The sequence below is a fragment of the Mastomys coucha genome, unplaced genomic scaffold (assembly GCF_008632895.1).
Source record: "Mastomys coucha isolate ucsf_1 unplaced genomic scaffold, UCSF_Mcou_1 pScaffold21, whole genome shotgun sequence".
Classification (NCBI taxonomy): domain Eukaryota; kingdom Metazoa; phylum Chordata; class Mammalia; order Rodentia; family Muridae; genus Mastomys; species Mastomys coucha.
This window is the reverse complement of record NW_022196904.1, coordinates 154,018,790-154,035,028: the sequence shown is the minus strand read 5'-3', so window position 1 is coordinate 154,035,028 and position 16,239 is coordinate 154,018,790. Positions and strand designations below refer to the sequence as shown.

General features: G+C 38.2%; 1 protein-coding gene across 22 annotated transcripts in view; it reads right to left on the bottom strand.

Annotated features, from left to right (window-relative positions):
* The window catches only part of Trpm3 (transient receptor potential cation channel subfamily M member 3), a 934,047-nt gene that overhangs the window by 204,057 nt on the left and 713,751 nt on the right, over positions 1–16,239 (bottom strand). The window contains exon 9 of one of the 22 annotated variants that reach the window (XM_031389951.1): positions 14,844–15,026. The exons of the other annotated variants lie outside the window; for them this stretch is intronic. Within the exon in view, the coding sequence (XP_031245811.1) occupies positions 14,918–15,026 (109 nt within the window). The 3' untranslated portion in view covers positions 14,844–14,917. Of the gene's footprint in view, positions 1–14,843; positions 15,027–16,239 lie in introns of those variants that run through there. 22 annotated transcript variants of the gene reach the window in all.

The window sequence follows — 16,239 nt, the reverse complement described above, 5'->3', positions numbered from 1 at the left end:
GGAGAGAGAGAGAGAGAGAGAGAGAATGGTGGTTGAGTGTTTGGGTGTTTGGCCTGGCTTAGGGAAGATGACTCTAGGTGGGGGTTGTAAGTGAGGACACTGACTTTGTTGCCTTTACACTCTCCACTGTGCATTTCTCTGCTGAGCGTCTGCCTCCTGTTTGCTGCAGAGGTTCATTTTGTTTCCCTGTCTTATTTTGTGAAGATACATCTTAGTGATTTTGAGATGCCTGCTTTTTTGAAATTCTTATTATTTCTTTTTAGTTCTTCCCATTTTTTCCTACTATACAACACCAGAGCAGAGAGATTGAAAGCTTTTTTTAACCATGATTTCCGAACATCAATGGATTTAGAGGCAACCCCCTTGTTAGATTTCTTTTTTATGTCACTAGAGTAGTGATTGAAAACTTCTTGACATCAAAACATGGTTGTAATATTGTGTGAAACTTTAGAACCGGGTCTACAACGGAGTGATCTTATTTATGGAAACCACTAATTTGTGTCTCCATATACATCATTGTTATTTTGGGTACACCTCAAATTAGAGGGTTTTGTGATTGAGGAAAATCTCTGCACTCTGGCATTTGTGGTTACATTTAAATGCTGGATGTATGGTCTATAGCTGTTTAGATGAGTCATGGAGTAATTTAAAACAGGTCAGTGTTTACCCGGGCCTCAGGATAGCTAGCAACATGCCCCACACTTTACAATTAGTGTTCTATTCAAATGCTGTGAATGCAGCCCACATGTAGAAATACTTCGCCCAGAATAAATGTAATTATCTTCAATATCAAATTTTTGTTCCTAGATTTGAAAATTAAAAAAAAAGCATCTAGAATTCAGTGAGACTCCAAGAGCCAATCTGAGGTTAATTAACAGCTTTTGAGGAGAGCAGTCCTCCTGAGACCCCTGCAGATGCTGTTAGATGCTGCAGATAGTGTGAGGAATTTTACTTATATAAATAAAACTGTGAATGCCCACACTTGGTGCTTAAAAGACACCGTTTCCAGTGGAATCTGTACTTTACTAAAAAAAAATAGAAATTTTTTATCATTTATTTGAAGCCAAAGAAAATGCCTAAATGTTATAAAAAGAGCACCAAAAGTTGTCCTTAAATGAGGTTATAGAGAATGACAATCTCTATGATTGTCCCCTTTCCTTTTTTTTTTTTCCCGTCTTCCTGTTTTTGGTGTAAGTTACCACTTCCATTCAAATGCCATCACTCTGTTGCCACAAGTAACAGTATGGTCCATCTGTCGAGGCTGGACTTGAATAGGCTCTCACCTGCTGGCTGTGTGATCGCAAACATTACTTAGCCCTTCATTGATCCTTCTCACATATGGAACATGGAAGTGATAAAGTATTTCTCATAGACATCTGAATTAGATGAGTTCATCCTCATAAAGGTCCTCGTGTGTAGCAATGCTGTTATAATGTTTTTGTTTTATTTTTAGAGGGAAGAGTCATTGGTGGTTTCTTTTCCATTAAATAGAATGGCCTGTGATAGCAGCTGGCCTTGAATTATAATTTCTGTAGAGAAATAATTTTTCCCATTTGAAAGAGATTAAAGAGCTGCAGTATTAGGAACTCCACCAGCCCAGTGGTTAGGATTGCTTCTGGTCTGTCTGGCCAGTGCCCTGGGCAGACCTTGGGCACAAACTCCGCAGCCAGTTCCAAAACACCCAGAGGAAGCTCCACTCTTTGGTGCAGCAGAACTGTCAACTCTCAGCTTTGCTATGATGGAGGTAAAATCCTTTGGTGATGTGAGGGCCTTATTACAATAAAATCCAATGTCTAAAAATTGTTCTTATTTTGGGCTTGTACCACAGTAAGAGGCAAGATTTTAAGCTCTACTAAATACAAAACAAACAAACAAAAAGACTTTATATATTTATGTTCATTTAAAAAATACTAGTAGTGATGTATTATTTTGAAATATACAGTTAATATGTGTGGAGTTATTTAAAATTTATATTGAGAAAACATATGTATTTTCAGTATTGCTGTAGACAAGCATCTACATAAGACTGTTAAATTGGGCTGGTGAGATGGCTCAGTGGGGAAGAGCACCGACTGCTCTTTGGAAGGTCATGAGTTCAAATCCCAGCAACCACATGGTGGCTCACAACCACCCGTGATGATATCTGACACCCTCTTCTGGTGTGTCTGAAGACAGCTACAGTGTACTTACATATAATAAATAAATAAATTAAAAAAAAGACTGTTAAATTGATTGCTGTTTTATATCAAACAACTTTTATAAGAGTCATTTTTATTGTTATAATATTTTATAAATTTTAAAGATATGACAAAAAAGGTACTATAGGTATTGAAGGGGGGTCTCTGGGAGGAGTTGAGGTACAAAAGGAGAACAAGAATGTGATTTAATTCTATTTACTTAAAATATGTTTTTAAATGTTAACAAATTCAGGTAAATTGAAATCATGTATCTTTTCTCATCATAATGCAATAAAACTTAAATCAATTAAAAAAAGAGCTGCGGTATTTTCTTACTTTTGGGATATTGAGATATTTAGATTTAGTTAAGCTTTATTAAAATGGAGATTTGCAAACACTCCATGTAGACATTTGCACATCCATTCACTCATTCATTCACTCACTCATTTACTCTCTCACTCATTCACTCACTCACTCATTCATTTATTCATTCATTCATTCACCCATTCATTTGCTCACTCATTTACTCACTCATTCATTTACTCACTCATTTATACATTCACTCATTCATTCATTCATTCATTCACTCACTTATTCATTCAACAAAGCATACTGATGATACCTGTTCCTGCCATACACTGCTGTTTCCCTTCATGTCTTTATGTCCCATTGGAGTCTGCTTCTAGTGGTAAGGCAACAATAGCACCTGCAGGCTTTAGCAACCTGTGTTAAAAACACCAGCACAGACAGGTCTGACTTTCTGAAATACTGTCCCAGCTCACCTCACTCGTCATCGACTTTACCTTGGGTCTGTCCCATCTGACTCAGCTGGGATAAAACAATTGCTAATTGGGTTCTTTACTCTCTTCCTCCAGTCCATCTTCCATGGGATTGGTTAGATGGCTCTTCTGTAGATCATGTTCTAGAACACTCTTAAAATTCTGCAATAGCTCCCCATCACTCCCAGATGGCACCTGACTTTGTATATGTCATTTAAGATTATCTGTGCTCTCTCTTCTAATCTAGGCTGTCTTCTGCTACTCTTATATAGTTCCCATAAATCTAGAATCTTTCAAGCCAACTGGTGACTTGTATGCCTCTGTGCCCTCGAACTTGCTCTGTCTACTTACTGCAAGGAATGGTCTCTGTTTCTGAATATATTACTCAAAGCCCATTTAAACCTCAATCGAAACCACCTCCTGTGTGAAAATCTCACATTACTACTCATGCAGATGCTCTGAAAGCTCTTGACATTAACTACTGTATTCGCTGTGTGGAAATGTTAGTTTTCTTTAGTAGATTATGGATTCTGGAAAGCAAATTCTTCCTCACGCACTTCCAGTTCTGAGCGCATGGGTTGAGGAGCTTTAAGAGGAGTGTTTGTGGACTTGCAGAATGAACAAATAGCTACTTGTTTTGTGTGCAAGTTTTTGTCCCTTTGTCTTCGTGCTGGCCTAGACTTCAGGCCTCTTTGGGAAAATGAATGAAATGGTGTGAAGTTTAGCCCCCTCTGCAAGTCTGAATTGCTTCATCTTTAAGCCCAATCAGATTCATTTCTAAGACTTAGCCTCAGTTTGCGTCTTTCTTTTTAAGTCATGAGGTACTTAGAAATGAATTCATCACTCACATCAGAAGCCTAAATTTAGATCTATTTCTAGATTTTGTTTTGTTTTGTTTTGTTTTCATTCTTCTGCATTTGACTTTTTTCACAGTGTATTTTATTGGGGACAGATTCTTTTATCTTCATATTGCTTAGGGCAGATATCATAAAAATGCTCATATCTAATGATATCAAGGTGATTTCCTCACACAGAGCCTGATGGCTTTGGTAACTGGAAGTGATTTTATCACATGAATGTCAACACACACATATATACACATACTATTTAGATAATAGATATTAATCTGTAGAAGATGTAGTGTTGCAATTAAAACATCACTATGATATTTATTTGATATGTTGCCTCTCATTGGAATCCATTTCTTTCCTTTCTAGTGAGGATGCTGAGACAAATTATTCAGCTCTTCAAGTCTTTATCTCCTCATTTGTTTACAGATCTAATATGTCTTTAAGGTTGATGTTTTTCGCTCAAAAGATCATGTGTAAAAAATACCTAAAAGTACCCTTGACACATAGATGCTGAGTAAGTTGGATTTTTTTTAAGTACCTCAGAATCTTTCACACCTTCAGGAAGGCCCAGTGAAATATAGCTCAGAGATGAAATAAGGCAACTAGCACACAAACCACCATATGGTGGGGAGACAGTCTAATATTTCTATAAATGTCAGATGAAACAAGTCTTTGAATGAGAAAGTAAAGCACCAGTGAAAACCACTTAGCCAGACTTTCAATGGGGACAGCCTAGGATCATCTTCATCGGGATGACATGAGAAGATGCTCGAACTAATCTTATGTCATTTCAAAATCAAACGGGTGGGGATCAAAACTCATGTAACTGGACATCTCCTGGTTTTCTTTTTTGATACTTCTGAAGTCTCTATTTTCCAGGAAAGGAAGATTCTGTTGAAGAGATTTGAATGTGGGATAAAGGAATAATAATAACATTAATCATTTTATGCATTAAAAAAACTGACTTCCTTAAAAGAGTACATAACTTGTGAGCGCCATTCAGGCTAGGAAGAGAGAGAGAGGAGTCTGATAATGAACTATGCTAACCTCTATGTCCAAGATCACTTCAGCGTATTGACAAAAAGCTTGTGATTTGTTTAAATGGCTGGATGCAAGTGCTATCTTCTGCGACATACATGAGGATGCTCTTTAGTCTATATACAAGAAGATTCAGTACTGTGGCTCTAGGAATACACTGTGTGTTCCCAGTGCAATTTCTCATTTTTTTTTAATCCAAACTTTTTTATTAGTATTTTGTGTGTACCCTTTACACATTTCTTTTCTTTCTTTTTTTATTAGATGTTTTCTTTATTTACATTTCAAATGATATCTCCTTTCCCAGTTTCCCCTCCGAAAAACCCCCCTATTCCCTCCCCCTGCTCACCAACCTACCCTCTCCTGCTTCCTGGCCCTGGCATCCCCCTACACTAGGGCATAGAACCTTCATAGGACCAACAGCCTCTCCTCCCACTGATGACCAACTAGGCCATCGTCTGCCACATATGCAGCTGGAGCCATGAGTCCTACCATATGTACTCTTTGCTTGGTAGTTTAGTCCCTGGGAGCTTTGGGGGTACTGGTTAGTTCATATTGTTGTTCCTCCTATGGTGCTGTAAACCCCTTTAGCTCCTTGGGTCCTTTCTCTAGCTCCTTCATTGGGGACCCTGTGCTCAATCCAATGAATGGTTGTGAGCATCCACTTCTGTATTTGTCAGGCACTGGCAGAGCCTCTCAGGAGGCAGCCATATCAATAAGGTTCCTGTCAGCCAGCACTTGCTGGCATCCACAATTTGATGATTGAATATGGGAAGAATTCCCAGGTGGAGCAGTCTCTAGATTGTCCTTTCTTCAGTCTCTGCTCCATAGTTTGTCTCTGCAACTCCTTCCATGGGTATTTTGTTCCCCCTTCTAAGAAGGATCGAAGTATCCACACTAAGATAAAAAACTAAGGTGACGGCAGATGCAGGAGAGGTTGTGGAGAAAGAGGAACACTCTTTCATTGCTGGTGGGATTGCAAGCTGGTACAACCACTCTGGAAATCAGTTTGGTGGTTCCTCAGGAAATTGGACATAGTACTACCAGAGGACCCAGCTATACCACTCCTGGGCATATACCCAGAAGATGCTTCAATACACAGTAAGGATGCATGTTCTACTATGTTCATAGCAGCCTTATTTATAATAGCCAGAAACTGGAAACAGCCCAGATGTCCCTCAATAGAAGAATGGATACAGAAAATGTGGTACATTTACACAATGGAATACTACTCAGCTATTAAAAACAATGAATTTATGAAATTCTTAGGCAAATGTATGGATCTGGAGGATATCATCCTGAGTGAAGTAACCCAATCACAAAAGAACACACATGTTATGCACTCACTGGTAAGTGGATATTAACCCAGAAGCTCGGAATACCCAAGATACAATCCACAAACCACGAGAAACTCAAGAAGAAGCCATTTCTCATTTTTATCAGATGCTCAAAGTTCCTTTTAATTCATTGAAAGACACATAAATATTCAACAACTAGAATCCCTATGAGCTGTTTTTCAGAAAATAATGGTTAGATAGAAAGCTGAAGCCGGGTGTGGTGGTGCACGCCTTTCATCCCAGCCACTTGGGAGGCAGAGGCAGGCGGATTTCTGAATTCGAGGCCAGCCTGGTTCTACAGAGTGAGTTCCAGGACAGCCAGGGCTATACAGGGAAACCCTGTCTTGAAAAAGGAAGAAAGGAAGAGAGAAAGAAAGAAAGAAAGAGAGATAGAAAGAGAGAAAAAAAAGTAAAGAAAGCTGATACAGATTGAATGGAACACACATATAGGTTGGCTAGATTGTTTTCTTACTGAAAAGTGAATCTAGCTACAAAGTGGCCTCAATCAACTAGAGAAACAGCAATTCTGATCTTGGTTAAATGTCTAGCCTAGAAGAACCTGTTCATCTGGGCTATTCTTAAGGGTCTTATCTACTTAGTAAGGTAGATTTTAGAGAAAGTGCCTGTTATGGGACATGACATGCACACTCGTGGAACAGTATACTCTCTAAAGAGTTTCATGACTGCTCCCCAGAAAGGGACCATTTCCCATTTAACTCTCTCCCTCCGCATTCTAAAAGCTGGAGGTATGCATGGTGGAAGGCACAGACATACATACCAAAGGGAACACAAGTGAGTGGCTTGGTGGGTCTGAGAGTGGCAAGTGACAACTTATTGTAAGCTAGCACTTACAATAAGAGCAGGCTTTGTACTCTGTGTTCTATAGGTGACCATTCATAAGGCAGGGTACAGAATCTTGTCCTTTTGGCTTCCTTGTATGTTTTTGCCACTGCCTGGGATAGAGCTTAGACTATAATAGTTATTCAAAACATATTTCTCAGATAATATTGAATGAAATATCAAGAAACACTGGAAATCTATCAGAATTCAAGTTCTTCCAATTTGGTTAAACCCCCTGCAGGAATGAAGGACTGTGATATCCAGTGTGGTTGTTATGAGCTATGAGGGACCTTTTAAGTTTAATTCCAATTTAATTCAATTTCTAAGCTGTAACCAAAGTGCTCAGGGTCTGTCTGATGGATGTCACAGAGGCAGATTCTGTCATATCAGGAAGTTCAGCTGGACGACATTGCTCTTTAGGTTAACAACATTGCCAAGTGCTCCACCTCGGGCTGGGACTAGTGGGACATCTAAGTGCAAGACTCTGCACAGTGCTGGCTTTGCATATGTCATTTTCCCTTCTCCCTTCCCTGTGGCTATGAGTGTGTCCAAGAGTAAAAAGGATGCATTCCAAGGACTACAGCAACTGCCACATGGTCAGGCAGATTTTCTGCCAAAACTGTAAGTCAAGCAATATCCTGAGTTCATTCCAAGTAAAACCGATCAGCACACACTACCCACAGCCAGACTAGGGGGACAGTCAGAATTTTATTGTTTTTGGCCCTGCATCAAAATGAGAATCAGAGCTGGCTTAAGAAGTATATAGAATCCCTGGGGTGGCCAAGCTGTGGATCCACCCTTGATGGATATACATCAAATGGTCACTCAAGACTTATTTAAAGGAGAAGTTGACTAGCAAGTAAGAGAACAAGAAAGCTAGTTGTATTCTACTTTCTTGTCAGAAATAACTCAGCTCTGGGATGAGAGAAATAAGCCTCCTGCAGTTACTGGGCCATATTCCTAGGAAACAATATGGGACGGGTGCTCAATGCATAATTTCAGTCCCAGCCTGCATGGGAAGGCCATGGTGCTAGAAGGAAGAAGTTAGCAAATGACTTGACCTTTCCATCCTACATATCCTTACTTCTACAATGGAGTCGATATCATAACCATATCATTTCACGAAATGCAAAAAATACATCAAGTTCTTACATATAGCACTTTGCAAAGATATATAAGAGATATACTCATATTTATATATAAAACTAACTCTAGTGTGTCAAGCAAATTGTTGGTGGGGAAGAGTAATGCTACATTATATCTCTACATACTTTGTCAGAGTATTTCTTCTCACCCCATATTCTTTCAGATGGTAGAAAAATGTGACTTCCCTATTTTTGTTACGTATTATATGATGGATTAATTCCTTTCTTAAAAACTTTCAAACAATCTATCTTATTTTATGTGTATGAGTGCTTTGCTGCACATATCTGTGTGTGCCACATGTTCCTGTACCCGAAGAGATCAGAAGAGGGCATTGGATCTGTTGGAACTGGAGTTGAAGATGGTTGTGTATTACCATGTAGATGCTGAAAACTGAAATTGATCATCTGCAATAACAGCAAGTGCTCTTAACTGCTGAGCTACAACTCCAGTCCCTAATTCCTACTTTTAAAAAAATGCTATTTTTTATATATTATCAACAGTAAGTTGTATAGTCAACCTGTATCTCATTCCATTTCCAACTGGTTCCCAGTAGTAAGTTGTTTCTGGTCCTTTGTCTCCTATGCCTTATGTATGTATCGAAATTCTTATGCAGCCAGGTAATTGAAACACATATGTTTTGGCATATTGATCAAAAAGAAACTGCTTTCTATATCCCAAGTATCTCTGAGGTGACTTGGGTTCTTATTTTCTCTTTGTTTAGATAATTCATTGTACTTCTTGTTGCCTGTCTGACAGTCTTACAAATGTGAGGGCATTTACAAGACTTCCACTTTATTCAAGTGTTACAATAGACGTTCATGGAACATTGCCTTTGAGATCCTCTCTTTGCCTAGATTCACTGTCAATCTATCACACTCTATCCTTTCCTCTGAGCCCAGATTTAGCCTCAAAGTCATTCTCAGTGCATTTTAGGGAGCCATCACCAGCTGATGTGAGTTGATACTGAAGAGGAAAATGGATTGTAATCTTTGCCCAGAAATAATAAAACTGAAATGCAACATCAAAGGATGAAAACTAAAGTTAACACGTGCTTACAGAAATCCAAACCTTAGGCCTATTCCCAAGACACTGAATTATGCCTACTATGGCCGTACAGCAATAGATTCCTTAATGCTTATTCAAGACCTATAATTGTGTTGGAGAGTTGCTTTATATAAGCTATCCCAAGAACATATAGTAAGGAGGAATATCCACTCGATGCAGGAAAGGATTTACTGCAACCAAATGGAGGGGTTTTGATTTGTTTTGTTGTTGCTTTTGGCAAGACTAGTACATGTATCATTGGATACTACTTCAATGCATTATCCTTTGTTTTGTAAAAGAGAGCTTTATAGAAGGTTGTCAATGTTGTATACAGTATATGAAAATTCTGTGGTTCATGATCAATCTGAGAATTCCATGTGGATTCTGGGAAAACTCTGATGAGAACATTCCAGACATCTACTATTGGTTTCGCCATTGGTAGTTCGTTAAGCCAGCATAGTATCAGCTGGAGGGTTTGCTTGCTAAGATGCTTCAGAGTTAACTTCAGGAATTAAATTTGAGGTCATTTTGTTTATGTGTTTATTTGTTCATTTCTTTATTTTATGTGTATGGAGACTAAAGAAGCTACTTCGGAAAACACAAGATGCAACAGAGAAGTCTAACCTTCTAATCTAAGTCAGCTTCTTAAAGTGGGGAGCATGGGTTATTCTCATTGGGATTAAGTGGGGTTCTGGTTTTAAACAGCTTATTGAGTTCTGTGTTCGGTCCATCTAAGTCAGTACATAGACATGTGTAGTTAATAGACAACTTTGAAGTCTTCTCCAGCATTGATGGGCATTCCGGCAGCTGCAGAAAGCTGTTCTTTAAAAAGAGTTATTCCCAATAATTGTTTGGCCAGATACTTTCTGATGATGTTAGGTTTTCATATTCCATGACGCATTTGCCCAGTGAGCCAACAGTTACATGATTTTAAAACATATTTAATGTAGGGATTGGACTGGTTAACTTAGATCAATAAAACCTTTCCATTTCATGGTATTTTCTTCTCCGTGTTTGAGATCAGTCTTTTAAAATCAAAGCTTCGTCTTCCCCATGTTGACACAATATGGGGAGATTTAACAACAACCTGTCAGACGAAAGTTTTATTATACTCTGTGCTTTCTTAAATAAACAGAGTTGTTCTAGCCACATAGAATGTGGGAACTATGACAAGGTTAACTGTGTATCTGTATCTTTACATTCCTCAGAGAAAATTGACAGTGACTCTTTCAATGGTACCTTCTGCCACTCCCAAACTCACTAACATTTCATTGATAACTATTTGCTATATTTGTTTACGTGAGATTACATACACGTTCGTGGAGAAAAATTATACTTTGTAACACCTACAGTACCCAAAACAAGTATTAGAAAATATCCAGGAGTTGATTAATTTGAAACATCCTGGTATCAGTTCTGTAAGCTTTCAATTAAATTATTTGGTGTATATTGTAAAGATATAGATATTTATATATAATTATATGTGAATAAATATTACAGTAATTATTTTACTAAGTTGTATTGCATTTAATACAGTTTAAATAGATTTTGAGGGAAAGGGGATAAAGGGAGTAGATCAATTATATTGTCACTTATGGGTAACTGATATACCGCCTAACTGTTGTTGGGAATGCCCCACTCAGGGTTTTATCCTGGGCTCCTTAAGCACTATGTCCTTATCAGAGCCCACGTGATTCTGTACTCATGTATTTAAATACTCATTGCAGTGTCTCTGAGCGCCAGGGCTATGCCTTGCTCATCTTCCAGCAGTTCTATGCACATAGTAGGCACTCCATAAATGTTGATGTTTACAGAAGTCACAGTAAAACCACCTTTGTCTTTGTTCTTTGCCTTTGTTGATTCTATGATTTCTTTCAGGAAACGTGAGAAAGAAGCAGCTTGTCTTTTTTTTTTTTTTTATAGAAAATATATCCCAGAACAGAGATGAGGCAGATGAAATTAACAAAAACTAAAACGGACACTTGAAATCAGCGTGGTTGACATCATTTCTTTCTTTCTTACTTGACATTCCAATTATGTCTATATCATGCTGGGATGCAGGCCATCGAGATCAATTACTTTTTGTAGAAAGTAATACAGAGAAATGATAGGGTTTTTGACACCGTTCAGTGGGAGCCTGAATCTCTGCAGCAGCAGGAGTAAACATTCGTGATCATTGCACAGAATGACATGCCCCAGGGAATAGCTATGGCCCCTCGTTCCTAATATGCCTGATTTTTGGATGACTTTCTTTCGTCTTTGGATATATGATGTGTATTTGGAGAGAAACAAACTTTCTTCAGTTCCCTGTGAGAAATTTTCAGTCATAAAATTGGGAACCATGCAATGAAGGTTTCCCTTCTCAATAGCTAGTGGATGTTCTCATGCCTTCATCCTAGCTGATCAAAAAAAAAAAAAATCTATTTTCGGGGCTGGAGAGATGGCTCAGTGGTTGAGAGCACTGACTGCTCTTCCAAAGGTCCTGAGTTCAATTCCCAGCAACTACATGGTGGCTCACAACCATCTGTAATGGGATCTGATGCCCTCTTCGGGTATGTCTGAAGACAGCTACAATGTACTCACATATATAAAATAAATACATCTTTAAAAAAAATCTATTTTCAGCAGGGTGGTGGTGGCACACACCTTTAATCCCAGCATTTGGGAGGCAGAGGCAGGTGGATTTCTAAGTTCGAGGCCAGCCTGGTCTACAGAGTGAGTTCCAGTACAGCTAGGGTTACACAGAGAAACCCTGTCTCGAAAATACAAAAAAAAAAAAATCTATTTTCAATTAAAATAAAAAGAATGACTAACAGCAAGGAACACAAAATCAATATCAATCAATCAATCAATCAACCAGTCAATCAATCAAACAAACAATCAAACAATCAAACCCATGGAAATTCTTAGTTCCCTTTATGCAGAAAAGTCTCAGAAGATTTCTAAAACAAACACACACACATACAGCTCATACTCTCTCATACCTTTCCCATACCATCCACCCCATATCTTCCCTGTTACCCATTACCACACACATGTCCTCACTTTTATCACATACATTCTCACCCCTACTAGACCCCGGTATACCCCTCCATACACCCCACACACCCTACACACCATCCATACCCCCTCACATCCATTACACCCATACCACCACAACTACCTTCTCACCACATGTGCTTGCACATGCATGCACACACATACATACACCCCATGACTACATAACACACATCACAATTTTTTCTTCTACTCCCAAGAGTAAGACAGTGCTCACATGTTTTTTATACTCTGTCCCTAATTCAAATGCCACTAGAACATTATACTATGGATGATATATGCCTTACTGACAATTTCCCAACAGTCATGAATCCTCACATGCATCCTCACAAGTTACTTAAAAATCTTTTAAGGTATGTTTTTCTTTTTGGCTACTAGCTTAGTTCTGCTTCTTTTCCAGAGTATCTAAAATGTGGTAAATCCAGGTGATAATCTTTGGACAAAACCACTAACATATATCTAAGCATTGGTAATAAGATTGTGCTGGATGAGGGGCACTGACTCAGAGCACACATGTACTTATGCTTATGTTGACCATTGGCAGGTACTTGTTCATGACATGACAGATGAAGGGATGAGGTCCTCTTTCTCTGCAGCCTGAGACTTGAGGTTGACAGTTGTCAGCCAAAAGCATTTCTGATTTCAACATCAGGATATTGCACCCTGAAAGGTGTTCCACACACCAGGCAATGCTGTTCATCTGCTTAATCAAACGTGAGAAGGCAAGGTCCTCAGATATAAAACCGTAGGTAATTAAATCTAACAGCTTTTGGTATTTTTAATATTTGTGTTTATGGGGCTTAGTCATTTGTGATTAAGAAGCTGACTTTGAAAATATTTCTAGAGTAATGGAACTAGTTATGCAAAGGGCTTAATGATTCATTCTGAACTGTGACAGGTAAACAGAACATACATTATGATGATAAGGGGAAATATTGACTTGGACCATTTCTGTCAGGTGCCACATGTCACAGAACAGATAGGGAGGAAAAAGACAAAATATAGAACTTAATTTGATTCTCAGCACCACATACAGAAAAAAACATTTAATTGCAATTGTCTCCTAGTTTATTCAAATCCATTTGCATTGTGATAGACACAGTCTGTTTCTATCTCCAGCAATCTCATTCATGGAAGATAATCAGTTTTGCCAATTATAATTCACTTCCAAAGTGTTTCTCTTTTCCAATTCATATTCTCCTTCCAATTCATATTCTTGGAAAGGAGCTCAATGACAAACTAGAAAGGTCACAAAGCTGACAGAGTAAGGTGAGAAAGGTCATTTCTTAAAGATTATGAACTATGTAGTAACATGGATGCTCTCCCAGTCCTCGTGGCTGTTTTACTTAGCAACCCACAAATGAAATTAACTTCGGACATTGATATAAATCCCCAAAGTGAAACAGATCAGTAAAAATATTAATTTAGTCAGAAATTAAACATTGTCGTTAGGATGTGTGTGTGCTCCTTCTAACTAATTTTATTTGGACAGTGACACACTTACGTATACAGGTTCGCTTCTTATAAATATGTAGGCATGTACACATGAATGTAGTGGAATGTTAACGCTGTTAAATTCTGAAAACTAAAGAAGAAACCCTTCTGGTGAATGAAGACCAATGTTTTTGATTTTTATTCTTTGCATGTAAAGAAAGCACACTACTACATGACTTTAAATTCTATGCACATGTGTTGTTAGACAATTTCTTATCAAGTTAGACAGGCATGATTAATCCTTGAAGTTATTTAGATGGCACACAGAAACATTCTGAGTATTTTATCACAATAAATGTATCAGTTCTCTCCTAAGAGAGTAGGTTTTCATCATAACACTGTGCACAGCATCTCTCTCTCTCTCTCTCTCTCTCTCTCTCTCTCTCTCTCTCTCTCTCTCTGACTACATGTACTGACACACATATACACAGACTTCCCTGCTGGTTTCTATTTATTGTAAGCATTATAAGTATCAGTTTAAAGTTTCAATTTCCCCCTTGAAATAAATGTTTCATTTTTTTTACCTCTGTACTAATTATGTGAATGATTTCATATTCTTTGATAAGTGGTCATGATTCACATCTATGTAAATCCTGTACAGACTGTGATTTTACATACTTAGACTATAAAATAGAACTAAAAATTCTAAATGAAGTTGGAAGTACACAACCATTTTGATTCTTAATTTAGGGATGGGTGTAGAATAGTTTAAGTGATGATGGGAAAAAATCCACATGATGAAGAAATTATAACTTGGACACACAATTATATACAATGAATTGGCTTTTGTATGTAAGCAATATACATGGTAATTAAACTTAAATATAATTATTGAAAAATCAGAGGAACTTCCATGTACGTAAACATTTAAAGGAATCCTTGAGGCCCTTCATGGGGACAAAAGCACCTATCACAAGACTTTCCTCAACGAATTTTGCTAGTAAACCAGATGGAATGCTGCTCTGAGCTCATGACCTTTGTGGACTGATGCAAAGTATTCAACTTCTATTAGATTAAATCATGCAGTACCCCTCTCAACTCTAAAGTGCATAACAATTCTCACATATTCAAACAAATAATCAGAGACATCCTTATGAGAGGTTTTAATATGTTTGAGGCACACAGCCTAAAATAATGATACATAAAAGGCATGGGATTTAAGTTTTCACAGGGCATAGTCTCAGAGAGCTAGAAACACTGGAAAAAGTCTTCCTTTTTCTTTGGCCTTGAAGGAAGGAATAGGAAAACTGTATTCCAAATGCAAACCTGTATGTGTTTTGAGGGTATTGGATGAAAAAAAAAAAACAATCTGCAAACACCATAGAGAAACAAACATTCAAAAGCTACAAATGATCTAATTCTATTTATTTCTAGACAATGGCAAATTTTTTAATAAGAAAAATAGTTCAGGTATCAAACCTGCTTTATTAGTCAACATAAAGATTGCTAGGCAAATGCCCTCTGTTTTCAACCTCAGCAATAAAATAGATCAGTACTTTCTCTCGAAGAAGACAACGATGGCAATTTAATTAAGTTTCCCAATGAGTAAGCTCTAACTTCAATTAGGATTTGTTTAGAACTATCAGATCTCTAGGCATTAAATCACTGTCAAGGCATCCAGTGCTGGGGTAGAAGTCCCCAGCCTTCCACTACTTTCCACCTTATACACATTGATTCCAGGATAAACTTGGTAAACATACTGTTTTAGTGGGTAAATGGAGAGCCGAGGATTAAGATGGGAAAGTACACATGGTAGTTGCTAACATGTGGAACCTCTGTACGGTCGTCTGGGGAGGAGAAAGATGGAGGAGGGGGTGTCCTCCACTGAGTTAGCTCTTCTGTAATTGCATTACTGTAGTTGCATGCTTGTCTTGCTCATTAGATTTGCTACAGTTCTTGAGGGTGGCAACTCCAGGTTGTTCTTTCTTCTATCTCAGTGTTCTGCACAGTTCATCATACCCATTAGACTACTTTGTATTTATAAAAGGCCCTATCTCTTGTGAAACTTCTTCTTTGTTACCCTAGCCACATGCTAGGAAAACTGGGTAAGAAAGTTTTGTTGTTGTTTAGAACTTAAATGACATTCTCTCTCTCTCTCTCTCTCTCTCTCTCTCTCTCTCTCTCTCTCTCTCTCTCTGTGTGTGTGTGTGTGTGTGTGTGTGTAAGGATGACCACTAGGGATTTGCTAACTAACAAAAGGGCTTGTCTCTGGAGAAGAATGATTCTGCCTTTCTCAGCTGTCACTGATTGATTGATTGTAGCTCTTCATATGAAATGCTCAAAAATAAACAACAACAACAAAACCTAAAGAAACATCAGCCAAAAGCAAAAGCTAAGTGAGTCCCCTGGTTGTGCTCCTTAAACTCATTCTTTTTAATTACTTGCTTGGACCTCCCTATTCCACTGGTAGACAGACCTCCTCCAGGAAGGTGGGAGCTTTGGATATTAGAGAGTAGCATTTAAGAGCCGGGGGGGGGGG